Source organism: Sciurus vulgaris, assembly GCF_902686455.1.
Source record: "Sciurus vulgaris genome assembly, chromosome: 15".
NCBI lineage: Eukaryota > Metazoa > Chordata > Mammalia > Rodentia > Sciuridae > Sciurus > Sciurus vulgaris.
In genome coordinates this window covers 34,085,242-34,099,972 of record NC_136476.1, presented here as the reverse complement: position 1 = coordinate 34,099,972, position 14,731 = coordinate 34,085,242, and the positions used below count along the sequence as shown (strand labels likewise).

Genomic DNA, 14,731 nt, shown 5'->3' with positions numbered 1-14,731 from the left:
CAGACAGTAACGATATAAACAACGACGATGATTAGAGATTTTAGAAAGTATTGTGAATGAAATCAATCAGATGATGAGAAACTATAAGAAAATTGCTGTTTTTTGTAACTTTAATTAGGGTTATGACTAGAGACTATCTTTGAAGAAATGACTCTCTGAGTTGAAAAATGAAAAGGAGTCAGCATGGGAAAGGTTGAATGAAGGAGAAAGAGGGAACAGTGCAGAGAGGTATGGGATGAGTATCCTGTTCAAGGAATAGAAAGATCTGTGCCGATGTGGAGTGACTAGAGGCAGATGAGTGGAGATGTGAATGGAGGATGGCAGGGCTGTTTGAGGGCTCCAAAGTCATGGGAAAGAGTTTGGGTTTACTCTAAGTGCAATGGAAAGCTTTTAAGAGGTGGAATGGCATGTGCTTATTAAAAGAAGAGAGAAAAAAGAATAATTAAGGGTCTGTGGGAAGAAAGGAATGGTGAATAGGACTAGGGAGACAAATGAAGTGATCCTAGTAGGGGTTGTAGTGGATCTCAAACCTTTGTGGATGAGTGGCTCGGGTTTGATTTTGCTGCTATGAGAGAGCCATTGTGTATGTGTGAGTTTTTGAGTGAGGGTATGTGCGTTTATGAGTGTGTGTTGTATTACTGTGAGTCAGTACACGTGAGCATGGAGTGTGCATAGATTGTGGGTGCATATGAGTGTGTGTGTGTTTGGGTTTGTCTCCTGTTATACCTTTTGAACAGACTAGTGGCATGAAGGAAAGGGCTTTTATATGTGGCACAGATTCAACTAGAGGAAGGCTAGTGGCAGGAAAAGTAGCTAGGAGGGTAGTGCAGGTAGCTATGGAGTGAAGGCCTAGAGGATGCTCACTATCTAAACAAGGAAGTATAGAGAAAGAGAAGACTGCAGTAAGGAAGTCCTATTATTTATGTGTTATATTCCATGTGGAATGAATGAGACTGAGAAGTGAAAGATAGCTCCATTAAAGAAGTCATGCTCTCTTCAAAGCCCAGTTTGATTGCAGGCTGAATATTTTACCAATCTTAATTATAACATACACACACACACACACACACACACACGTCCATCACTTAAGTTCACAGATTTCTGTGAAAAGAATTCCACTTGTCAGAGATGAGTGATTCTCCTGCATGCTTTACCCTTTTACCAACCGCCCCCCGAATACATGCTCATTTCCTTTTTTTACAACTTAAATTCTTAATTCTTGAGAAATTCATTGTGTTTTTTATCCTCCCCTCCCCCAGGATATCTTTGAAGATGCCTTGGAAACCATCTCTATGTAAGTAATAACATAATAAAAACTGTGTTATAATGAAAAATTGATGATTTTCATATGTAAAATGTAAATTTCATTTTCATTTTTTTAGAGTAGTAATCAGTGTCGAGCAGTGGTGGGTGGAAAGTCACTACTCTGATATTAAAGTATTAGGATGTGATTATGCTAAAGAAATAATCTACCTAATGTTACTTTCATATACTTTTTAGTATTATTTCTTATAACATTGATGTAAAATAAAATGTTTTCTAACAAATTATTTTATATAAACTAATGCTTTTAATACTTACATTTATTTACATGGTTAACCTCTTATTGTATTTGCAGTAATTTTGTTACAGGCATTTACACTAAGCCTGTATAGTTTTTGTAATAATTTTAAATGACTAAATTATATTAGAATCAAGTAGAATACCACAACTTAACTTATCCTTTGTTAGATATTTAGATTGTTACTGGGGGTTTACAAACTTAAAAATAAGTAATACATATTTTCATGCATATAGCTTTATTGTATTTTGAATTATTTCCAAAGATCAACATTATAGATGTAGAATTTTTGGATTAAAAAGGATGCATATGTTTATTGTTCTTCATATATTTGACAAATATATGGATATAGAATTTTCCTTTCTACATTTGTTAGCTTAAGCTACCATAACAAAATACAATAGATTGGGTGACTTAGATAACAAATTTATTTTCTCAGCTTTTCAGAGACTGGAATCTTGGGAGCAGGGCATCAGCATGGTTGACTTCTGGTGAGGGCTCTATTTCTGCTTGCAAATGGCCACTGTGTTATCTGTATCTTCACATGACTGAGAGACAGATGGAGCAAGCTCTCTGGTGTCTTCTAATAAGGGCACCAATCCCATCATGAGGGCCCCATTCTCATGACCTCGTATAATCATAATAACTACCTAAGGCTCAGTCCTTAAATATGATCATATTGGAGGTTAGGGCTTCAAATGTGAATTTATGGGTGACAGTGGGGGAGGGCACAACACTTTGAAAAGAGTTTTATCTGTGTACAAGGCTACTAATACTGTGTAAGGAAAATTATTTAAACTGTAGCATTACCATCCCTGATATTATTTGAAAAATAGTTTTGCTACTGAAATGATACTGGCTTAAGTGTTTTCAATTTTTCCTTATCCTCTTATTCATTGCTTGTTACACAACATTTTCTTTTATATGACTTCTTATCTTTTAGCCTGTTTAACTCTTTCCTCTATGTTTCTTTTAAGTTCTTATGGACTTTTGACTATATATGCCCTAATTTTTTTGTCCTGTTAGTTAACAGTTATTTTTCTCAAACTGGTATTTTTATCTTAGAATTACAAATTTCATTTTGTCCAAAATTTTTAATGTTTATATTGTTGAATGTTCATATGATTACAAAAAGACTCAGTAGTGTTTAGGAGTTCAGAAAAAATATTCTGGTTATTTTGGAATAGTTTCAGATTTACAGAATTATTGTGAAATAGTACAATATCTGTATACCCTACACCAGTCTTGTTATTAATTTCTTCAGTTAGCATGTTACATTTGTTACAATTAAGGATCCAACATGGATACTGCTATAGTTTGAATCAGGAATGTCCCTCTGCCCTAAAAGCCTTCTTCCCCAGTTTGGCATTGTTGGAAGGTGGTAGAAAACTTTTAAGAGGTGAGGCCCAATGGGAGGTTTTAAATCACTGGGGACATGTCCTTGAAAGGGATTAGGGTACCCTGGCCTTTCTTCTTTTTCTCTGCTTCTTATGCCATGAGGTAAGTGGGTTTCTTCTACCATGTGCTCCTACTATGATATGCTGCCTCATTACAGGTCCAAAAGCAATGGGGCCAACTGACCATGAACCAAACCTCTACAATGTGAACCCAAGTAAATCTTTCCTCTTTTGAAATGAATTCATCTCAGAAATTCATTATAGTAATGGAAAATAAATTAACACAGATACATTATTATGAAGAATAGTCTTTATATTTTTCATATTCCTTTGGTTTTCAGCTAGTGTCTTTTTTCTGTCCCAGGATTCCATACTACATTATATTTAGTTACCATCTCCCCTTAGGCTTCTCTTTATTGTTAACAGTTTCACAGACTTTCCTTATTTTTGATGACATTGGCTGTTTTAAGGAGTACTGATGAGTTATTTTGTAGACTGTTCCTCAATTGGGATCTGTCTGTTTTTTTCTTATGATTTGTCTGAGCTCATGTGTACTTGGGAGGGAGACCACAGAGGTAAAGGGCCACTTTCAACACATCATGGCAAAGGCACATGATATCCGTGAGACTGACCACTGTGATATTAAACTTGATTTCCTGGTTTGAGGTAGTATTTGCTAGATTGCTCCACTGTAAAGTTATTCTTTCCCACTTCCCTTTTCATATTGTGCTCTTTGGAATTTGTTTGTTTGTGATATTATATATGTAAGTGTGTGTGTGTGTGTTTGTTTGTTTTCACCTGTGGTTCCAAGATCACAACTCTCTCCCCAAGGCTGACCATAGAAACTAAAATTTCTTCTCTTTAAAGCAAGCAATATCCATAGACCTACCCTGTCTGATAATATATCACAAGATCCCTATTCAGAAGGGGTCTTCTCCTTCTGAATTCCTTCTTCTGGGAAGAAGGAATGCTGCTTAGAGAGTCCAAGAAGAATCTGAACAGATAGGGCTTGCTGGGTTTCACCACTGTAAGCCTTACTTCATACCCTTTTTGTCCAACCACACTGCTGCATAGTTGTTTGTGCTTCCATCATGCCTACTTGATGAAATTTCCATAAGAACCCAAAAGGACAGTGTTCAAAAAGCTGGATAGTTGAACATGTGGAGGTGGCTGGGAGGTTGTGGGAGCTCCATATGCCCCTCCCACATGCCTTGCCCTGTTCTTCTCATCTGTATCCTTGGTGATATCCTTTGTAATAAACCAGTAATTGCATTTCCCTGAGTTCGGTGAGTAGCTTGAGCACATTAATCAAACCCAAGAAGGGAGTTTTGGGAGCCCCTATGTATAGCTGGTCAATCAGAAGCACAGAGAGAACAACTTAGTGCTTGTGAGTGGCATCTGAAGTGAAGGGAGCCAGGCTTAGCGACTGAGCCCTCAACCTGTGAGGTTTGAAGTTATCTGAGAGGTAGTGTGAGAGGATAAATTAGAGGACACTCAGCTGTTGTCAGCTGCAGAATTGATTGCTTGTTTGCCATTGGGAAGAAATTCCTGCATCTTTGGAATCCCAGATGTCTTCTATGTTGATGGCTATGGTGTGAAAGCAGGGGAAAAATTTTTTCCTGTACTCAGTGCAATGTTTTAAAAAATCACTTTTAAGGTAAGTGAGTCATTGCCATCCAGAAATCTTATAACTATTCAACCCTGATGCTATGGCTCCACCTGGGTGTTGGCAGGAACCGAGATTGGGCCACAGAGGGAGTCAGAGGTCCAGGTGATGGGAAAGGACCAGGCTGTGGGACTAGTGACTAGAATTCATAAGTGAGGAACTGCTCTCCCCAGCAGGAGGCTGGAGCACCAGACACATGCCAGGAAGAGGTTCTGGCCTCACAGAGGGTGACAGGCTGTTGCACCTGACAAGACCCAAGAACAGCACACATTAGTACTTGTGTATCTTCCAGCATGCACTTGCTGCATTAAGCTGGTAGCAACTTTGCCTTTGGGGTATATGAAAGGCTCTGAAAGTGATTTCTAATAGTTTTTAAAAATTGGGTTATACCACCCCCCCCCAAAAAAAAAAAAAAAGAATTAAAAGCAATATGTGAACTAAGCCATTTAAAGTTAATTTTGATCCCTATGTCATGCTAGCCCTAAAATTACTAGGCTATTATGTATTCCAGCATCATTTTCTTTTTTTTTTTTTTTTGCGGTGCTGGGGATTGAACCCAGGGTCTCGTGCTTACAAGGCAAGCACTCTACCAACTGAGCTATATCCCCAGCCCATCCAGCATCATTTTCTAAGTCCATGAAGGAAAGAAAATTTTTATATGATGTTTCTTTTATAGGATGATAAATATATTAAAATAATAACACTCTGTTTTGGGCTTTCTAGTCTGTTCTTTGATTTATGTGTCTGTGTTTGTACAAAAGTCGCTCTTTTGTTCAGCTGTTTTAGATGTTTACTTTAATAGTATGACTGATTCTCAGGAAAACAGTCATTCTAAGTGACCCTTGTGATGGAAATGTTTTTGTTTCATGCCTATCAGATACCTCTTCATATGCTTTTTAAATGAGGAAATCAGCAAGACTTGTGTGCCTTGACTTCTTTTGTTCTATTGTGAGCCATATTACAGTTTTTCTTATCCTGGAAACAATAGTTCCTTAACATTTCTTTACTTTGTAATTATCTAACATTTTCTCTTCATTGCCTCTTTGCCTGTCTTTGGCAAAGAGGCAATGTTTATCTGCCTCTGTATTTTCTTTCTTTTTCCTACTTTTAACTTCTCTGCCCTGCTCAGCTTAACAAATCCAAAGGCTTTCTGTGTTAGTTGACATTCTATTACTTTAGCAAAATACCTGATATAATTAACTGATAAAGAGAAAAACTTTATTTCTAGTTCACAGTTTTGGAGATTTCAGTTCATGATTTAGTGGCCCCATTGCTTTGGCACCATTGCTTTGAGGCAGCACATCATGGTAGGAGCACAACCACTTTCTACATTGCCAGGAAGCAAAAGACAGGAAGGGACCTGTGTCTCATTGTCCCCTATAGGGCATGCCCCCAGTGATCTAAGTTCCTTCCTCTAGGTTCCACCTCTTGAAGGTTCCACCACTTTCTAAAATTTCTACCACTTCTCAGTAGCACCAGCCTGGGAACCAAACCTTTTAGCACATGGGAACTTTGGGGGACTGTGAAGAGATCTAAATTATAGAATTTACCCATTCCAGAAGTTTCTTTGCTCTTTTTTAAGATTTCTGTGTGCATTGTTTCTTATGTCCTTTAAGATGATCTCTGAAACACTTTTGTGTTCTCTTTCAGTGTTGTGGAACTGTCCCCATACAGACTTCTCTTACCTTCGTCATAGCAGTACAATATAGTAACACTTTACCTAATAGAGAACTTCATCTTTGTGAATTAGATCTTGGGTCACAAGAGTCAGGCATCACTGCTCCTGCTCTAAAAATTTTGCACTTCACTTCCAGTACAGATCTGCACTGGAGTTTCTTTACAATTGGTTTTAATCTGATTCTAATAAACTTAGCTTTTTAGTTTCTTGCATACTTTTACCATATAGAGTTCTGGGAGGTGTTGTATGCCTGTGTGTGGGGGATTAGGTTTAGAAGTCAGGTCATTGATAATAGCCAAAATGGTAGTGAAAGAGGACAGTGGGTATTCCACAAATCTGTCCAGTTCCAAAGCACAGCAGTGTAGCTTCATTTTGTTTACATGTGTATACCTACATGAACTCTAGGACCCGTCTGCCTGTTACTGACTGGATGGCCTGGACTAGTGTCTCTGAGTCCATTTCCTCATCCTCTCATAGATTTTTTGGGAGGATTATATGAAATTTAATTTGAATGTATATAAAGCATACCTACTGTCCCCTTCATATTAGTCTGGGTTCTCCATATGTCCCAATGGGAGGGATATATCTCTATGTGAAGAGATTTACCATAAGGGTTTGGCTCATGTTATTATGGAGACTCACAAGTCCCAAGATATGCAGTTGGCAAGCTACATATCCCAGGGAATCTAATAGTGTAATGCAAGTCTCTGTTGGAGGCCTGAGCACCAGAAGATATGATGGTGTGAGTTCTAGAATGTGTCAGAGTCCAAAGGCAGGGATAGACAGATGTCCCAGCTGAAAGAGAGAAGGAAAAGCCTTCCTGGAAGGATCCCTTTATTTCTCCAACAGAGAATAGTGTTCCTTTCACTTGAGTATCCTGCATTACTGAAACTTTTTGAGATTAAAAATGTTGTAGAAATAATTTGATAGTATTTTACTTTTAAAATTTAAATGTTTCCTCTGGTTGTAAATGCATGTTGATGGTAAAAAATTTTGAAGTGTTTTTAATGTGAATTTTCAATTAATCTTAATTTCGGGGTTTGTCAATATTTCTCTCTTGTTCCTTTTAGATTTATAGTGCTACAACATTCCCTTTTTGACCCAGTGACTACTAAATTCAGTAGTTTTTTCCTGATGCTGAATGAACCACACATTTTGGTTTTGGGCTCCCAGTGCAGATAGAAATATTTCAGCAAGATAGGATGTTCTTGCCAAAGTGATGATTAATTTCTTCCAGTGAATATTTTCTCTTAAATTCCTAATGAACAGATTCACACAAACAGATGGAGAACTTAAATTGTTTTCACAAAGGAGATTCTATTTTTCTTTTTTGCCTGATGGATTTATCATCTAGATATAGATTTTTCTACTTCCAGGTCTTTAGGATAACAACTCTGTTATGGTAACCAAGTATTTTGGGAAATTGCCAGCTTTGCAAACTGGTAGATCATACTAAATTCTCTGTCAGTTAGAACTTGAGGAAAAATTAGAGATTAAAAACATATTAAAAACAAAAGTGGCACATTGACCATGTCCTTTTTCAAAATTAAAATTGTTCATGAGCTATATGACCTGCTTGGCATGAGGAGGTGATTTCCTAGGGAGGGACTTCAAATTAACCCAGTCTTATGATGTGTAGAAATTTGCCGTATATAACATGCAGTGCTAGATTAGCTCTCTTGCTTCCTGATTTAACAGCTCCTGCTGGCATTGACTTCTTAATGCTCTGCCTAGTATTCTCCTTTCTCAGTGTTTGTGCCTAATTACTGCCTCTGACAACATAAGAGTGGGTGTAATAAAGTCTGTTCATAAATCAACCGACATGGTACATGAAGAATAAATAAAATTAAGAAAGCAGTTTTGAAGGTAGTGGCAAGAGCACTGGGCAATGGGTGTGGAACTCCCATAGGTCATAGATGCAGGTCCCAGAGGATTTCTGTCCTTCCAAGTGGGGAATGGACTAGTCACTTGGAACTGTCAAGACTTGGTGTTTTTTGTTTTTGTTTTTTTTGTTTTTGGTGCCTTATAATTATTTATGATAGTTGGGTTTATTTTGACATAATCATACATGCATAGAGTTTACTACATTTCAGTTCCCTGTACCCCTGCTTTCCTGCCTTCCTCCTTCTCCCTCTTCCCCTTTCTTTACTAATTTTCCTTTCACTCATTTATTTACTTATTTTTAATTGGTGCTTTATGGATATACATAAGAGTGGCATTCATTCACTGTGGTATATTTATACATGTACAAAGTGTAATTTTGTCATATTCTTTCTGCTTTTCCTCCCCCTTCCTGTCCCTCTCTCCCTCTGTCTCCTTTTTTTTAAATTTAAAACTTGTTCTAACTAGTTGTCCATGACAGTAGAATTCATTTATATGTTTTCAGTCTCCTGATCTTCCCTCTACCACTGATCCCTACACCACTGATCTTCCCTATACCTTTGTGAATCCAACATCCCTTGGTGGTATTTTTGATGAACCTCTTTCATGAAAACCACAGAGGGCAATGGGACAGAACTCTTAACTCTGGGAGGTACTAGTTAATCAAGATTTTCTTCTCATGGTAGTTTAGAGAAGTCTGGGGAGATAGAGCAAACTTATGTTTAAAGACTGTTGGAACAGATGCAGTTTAATATGCTCTCAGCAGTGGTCTTTCATATTCCATAGCATCTTATTAAAGTTTTGGATTTATTCTTACATAGAAATTGGTAGGTGTTTAATAGAGTCCTAAGGCAGTACGAAAACAGTGGTGATGAATGTGTGATGTGCAAGAACAGCTGTGAATTTTTACTTACCTGTAAAAGTTGAAATAGACAGATATTTTTAGCCAGGTAATTAGACGCTTACAATGAAAATAAAAACATTTTGTAAAACATCATTTCTCATGAACTTTTAAATTCTTCATACCTTCTCTTTTAAACCACAAGTTATAGACTAGATTAAGATAAGGCTTTTGGGGCCATATTTTTTTTCTCAATAGATTAGATCAGTTGATGATAATACCATAGTTTTGTGTGTTTTAAAATTAATTAAGAGTGAATATTGGTGAATGATAGCTGGAAAATACCTAATTGATAATTTTCTTCATACTGGTTAAAATATGAATGTAACAATAGGCAGAGTTGAATTTATTTTCATTTTTGTCTGCTCTTTTTTTGGCTGCAACTTGCCAGGGGCCTTTTTTTCCTTCCTTAACCTTATTTTCCTAACCAGACTGATAGTTATTTTATTGGCTCTAAGATACTATTGTAATATATAATATTACAAAGGAAAGAAAAAAGATAATGAGGGATTTTATAGGAGACTTCGTGTACGGGAAAGGGAGGGGGAATACTATGCAGTGTAAGGCCCCAAAAAGGAAACCCCAACTCTGTCCCATGGATCAACGGCAACCCCAATCAACCGCAGGAGGCGTCACTTGATGCAAACCGCAAGAGGCGTTTATTCCAGCGCACTGGGACCCAACTCGAGGAGTCGAGTCCCTAGCAGAAAATCTTGTAGGTTTATAAAGGCAGGGACCACACATCGGGAGGGGTCACACATGAAAGGGAAAAGGGGAACAAAGCTGCCGGGAAATTTCAAAGGGGGTCTGGGTTTGCTGATAACATACAACATGTTTCACAATGTTTTACAACAGGGCATAGATTCTGGTCAATAGTTTCTGGTAATCCTACTGTTTGAGCACTATCTGGCTATCTGGCTCAATTTACTCTTTTACTCTCTGTTTGGGGCTGTTTCTTGGAACAGCTTTAGGGGCTTTGTTCCCATTACTGGGAGGGTGACCTTAGGGAGTTGAGACAATGGGAGGGAAACCTTAGGGAGTTGAGATAACTGGGAGGGTGACCTTAGGGAGTTAAGATAAAACAGACAGCTTAAAAAAATGTCCATTCTTTCATTTCCCCATTTTCTTTTCTGGCAAACTCTAATCATGGAACTTCTGTCTCTATATACTCTTCTCCAAAGCTATTTCCTTGGCGGAGGGACTGGTATTATTGCCTGAGCATTAGTACCTGTACAGCACTTATTCTCTCCCTGATGAAGGTGAACATCTCCGTGAAGGAGATGTTCAGAGGGTTACACCACCCTTGGTTGTTACATTTGGCTGCAGTAAGATTTTGCTGTACAGTTATTAAATCCCAGAAGGAGGTGGGGTGCCAATAAGTGTTGCCAGTAGTTTCATACCCTCATGCAGAGCAATAATAATGGTCTATACCTCCGCATGTCCTTGCCATATTCCGTGACCTCCCATCCCGGGGGCAGACATAGAAAGGGGTCTGTTTTAGATTGTCACGGGAGCATGGGTAGTTACATCCTGGGTTGTACCCTTCAACTAGGCGGTATTCTGTTCCCCGAAAGGCCTGGGTGATGTTGGCCAATGTCTATGGGCCTCCTCAGAAGTCAGGGTAGGGATATCCCAATTATCTAACCCAGCTACTAAGGTGCAGATGTCTGGGGTTAGGGACGGCCACCAAACCCAAAGGGGTTTCTCCCTGGTGGTGCTCCATATTATATCTCCAGTCTGGGAGAGGACTTGCCATGTTAGTCGTTGGGGAGCATGAGGGTTGGGACTACTTATCGGCGGGAGGTGCGTCAACAGGAGCAGGAACACGGTGGATGTGGAGCTTAAGGGGGTTGTCCAATTTTTCCACTTTCCACGTTGGGTCTGGTGGTGGTGCAGGCTTGACATGCAAAGCGTGAATCCAGGCAGTGATGCCATCGATTTTTCAGGCAGGCAAGAGCCCAGGGGGTGGGCCACCAATTAGCAGCCCCTTGTTTGCAGTCCTTGATAAACAGTCCTTGATAAAGGCAGGTAAATTTGGTAATCAATGGCCTCTGGAGATCCTTGACATTCCATTCTTCCAGGGGCAGTCTCCAACTTCCAGAGGCAGATGGCTTCATGGCTTCATTTGCTCGAATTGACCCGATCCCCTATTTCTACACTAACTACCTGTTCCCAATTCTGGCTTCATTCCCCTCTTTAGCTTTAGGAACCCATAACTGCTTGTTAAGGAAATGAAAAGGGGCGTCGGTCGTTCTGGCTGCTTCGAAGCTGAATGGGGGCAGCAAGGGGCAAGCAGTTTGGAGTTCCTTCTTTTTAAAAAATCGGGTCAATCGAGGGGTCCCAGGAAGAAGCCTGGTTGGGGAAGAGCAGGTTGTAAAGTCACCTGGGGGTGGCTGCTTCTATGATAGAAGAACAAAAAGACATGAGTACTGAAATGAGATTAGTACAAAGTAAATGTTGCAGCATCTGAAACATGCCACTGAGTATCATGAAAATGACAGAAGTTAATCTCTCACCAGGAGGTGGAAGAACTGAGAAATTGTTCCCATAACTAGGCCTAGCAAAGGCTGGAGAGGACAAGGCCTTTATTTGGGGACTTTAACATTGTCGAGGTTATCAGGAATGTAAACACGACATTTAACTCTTAATGTCATAGATGTCCCCAGAAAATATAGTTAAGCTACTTAATGTCATCTGATTTTGTAAAATATCCCTTTATTGGTATAACCTGTGTTTACTAGAGATCTCTATACTTCTGTTACTTAGGAATAGATAAGCATACTAGCAAACATAGATTAAGTCTACCTGTGTAGCTTAGGAAGGTGTGCAGGCTAAAACTGACTAAAAACTTCTGACTCTGGCAGTTTCTCTTGATAGTTATCAGGCACATTTGCTGAAGAATCTTTCTTTCATTTGTAGCTTCCAGCCTTTATTCTAGTGGGCTAATACAAGTGTACATCTTAAGTTACATTTAACTATTATTTCCTTTAAATGCCCAAGAATGGCTATATTTTGGTTTTAACTGTTTTGCTGGGTATCTAAGACCAAGCTGGTCAAATTGACCTGGTTCCTGTCTTGTTAAAGAGTCAGCCGAGTTCCCACAGGGGTCACTCGTGCAGAACTTAAGAGCGGCTCCTTAGCTCCACCAGTGACTTTGATTAGGCAGGGTCTCTTGATGAGGTGACTTCCTTTAGAAGCATCAAGGGATGTTTCCCTTTTTTCATGACCCTCCTCTGCAGCAGATGCACTGAGTGATTTTTTCATCCTCTAGTCTCAACAATCTCCTTGATCAGGAGGTTGTGTGACCCAGAGTTGCAACGCTCCTTAGAGAAGTCCTCTTATTCCCTGGGTTTAGGCTAACTTTGAGGGCGAGACCCAAATATGGACTTTTCTTGACCTCTGTATTTAACTCCAATCTCTAAGTTTGATCTTAATCATCCAGCAAGCCAGTCTCACCAGTCATAAAGTAAGAGTACTGGGCTTTAACTTTAATGTCCATAACTTTACAGTTATTTACCCTTTTATCTAACTGGAGTCTGTATTAGTACTGGAAGTTACCACTATCTATTCTATAGGCGATGGCTTATTATCACAAGTTACCTAGGTTGTATGTTCTTGAAGCAGCTACTTCTGCAAAACATTAACAGGTAACAGTTTTACAAAATGAAATTAGCAAGAGTAAAAATATATTCAGCTTGTATAATAGCTATCTTGAATTTTGATTGAGAACTACATTCTATCCCCTATTTGAGATCACAGTACTTTTACAACAAGAACCAATCTTTTGACTATAACTTTAAATAAGCTGAAGTCTGACCTATTTTGGAGTCACTCTAACATGCAGTAAGGTGGGAGGCAGAGCCTTGTCTCAGGTAAGGCGTGGCTCTTTACAGATCTTAAGTGTTCTAATTCTGATGTTGATCTTTGCTTCTTCCTTAAATATCATTAAGTAGTTTACATATACTGTTTCCTGAGTCTATATAAACTTTATAATTAACACAATTTAACATAGTATCTAAAACATGAATCAAAGAAAGGCTGAGAGAGCTTTTAACTTTCCTTTTGTGTGATTAAGTGGCAAAATGTTTTCATGTTTCTTTCATGTTTCACAATATTAACCTTTAAACAAATCAGACTCTAATGTTTAGAAATACATTTACATTTGAAATTCTTTATCTCAGTGTAAAAAGTAACAGATTTTACACATACCCTATTGATAGCAGGTCCTATAATAGAACATTAAATGATAGAAATAAATCCCCAATTAAAATTTACTCTTTATAAGTTTAAGATTACCATTACAGACAAGTTTAATCTGGAGAATAGCAGAACTTAATAAATTCCTTGCTTTAAAAACTCGTGTACCTGAAAAATAAGAACACATTTAATATACAACTAGTGACCATTTCACAATTACCTTGACACTTTTATCTTACCAAATTTAGTTTTTAAAGAAAAATGTAGACTCTGTAACATAGTACAATACTCTATAACAGTTGTTTAACCATAATTGTATACACCCCAATTTTTAAGACTAATTGTTCTAAAGAATAAAACTTAATAGACACAAAGTTAAGAGTAAATTAGTGTTTCAAATCCTTGTCATTTTACCATGTCATTCTACCATGTAGATTAAACTTTGGTTTATATCAGAACGTTAGTATTTCACCTTAGGAAAAACCTTAAATATTTTTAGCTGTCTCACATACATAAAACCAACTTAGTTACATACAAACTTGTTGAAATTTGCCCTTTACTTACACAGACTTTCTTCGCACTTACTTAGACCCTCATGTATTTCATCACACAAGCACTTTCTTACCCAGAAACATTTCCTTTTTCCTTTTACTAAATATATTTCCATACCCAGAGCCTTTTATTTTCTCTTTCCTATTTGTTGACCCCTTTTTGTTCACATTCTGAAACAACTCTTATGAAATTTCTGAATTTAGATAAATTACTCTATTTTAATAAGATTAAATATTCTGTTGTTTATAGTACTCTAATTGAAACACAGTTGAAACTTTTGGGACCCTTTGTATATAGAATTGCACTTGTTAGGACGTAACTCTTAGTAACCTTGTTTTTAGTTTAGTGATGACACAAAGCAAGTTTAAACCCTTTTATTTACCAACCTATGAAAACACCAATAATGTTTAAGTATGATACCCCATGGAATTTAAGGAGTTAAAAGTACTTGATGTTATTTAACAATTAGCATTTTAACTTTGTAAATTAATCCAATGTCTCTACAAACACATTAGAGTAATCCCATACATGTTAACTCTAATTCACTTATTCTGTAAAAACCAAGATATCAGACAAGTGTCCTGTACAGTATTTGCTGTCTCTTTCCTGTTGAAGAAAAGTCCTAGAAACAATTGATATTAGACACTTTATTAACATCAGTATTTTATTAGCTTGACCACCTAGAGGCTTGAGTTATTTTTGAAGACATTTTACTTTTATTAGTTTACCCAATTTGAACCTTTTTAAATCACGTGAATTAAAAGTATCCAGATCCATTTTTAAATCTTAATTTTAGGAGCGCTCAGTTTAGATACAGACAAAACATGACATCAGACAGCACAACATACAAATAACACAAAATCAAGGCCTTGTAACTTTATAGGTGAATCTCCATTGC

At 37.7% G+C, this 14,731-nt stretch overlaps 1 protein-coding gene across 4 annotated transcripts in view; it reads left to right on the top strand.

Moving 5' to 3' along the window:
• TTC39B (tetratricopeptide repeat domain 39B) overlaps positions 1–14,731 on the top strand; it is a 131,579-nt gene that overhangs the window by 37,896 nt on the left and 78,952 nt on the right. For 2 of the 4 annotated variants that reach the window (XR_013759568.1, XM_079112676.1), the window contains exons 2-3: positions 1,260–1,294; positions 2,001–2,052. The exons of 1 other annotated variant lie outside the window; for it this stretch is intronic. Coding sequence is in view for 2 of the 3 variants with exons in the window: in XM_079112676.1 (XP_078968802.1) it covers positions 1,260–1,294; positions 2,001–2,052 (87 nt within the window). In the remaining variant the exon portion in view is untranslated. The remainder of the gene's footprint in view (positions 1–1,259; positions 1,295–2,000; positions 2,053–14,731) is intronic. One more of the 4 variants, XM_079112677.1, reaches the window with a different exon arrangement.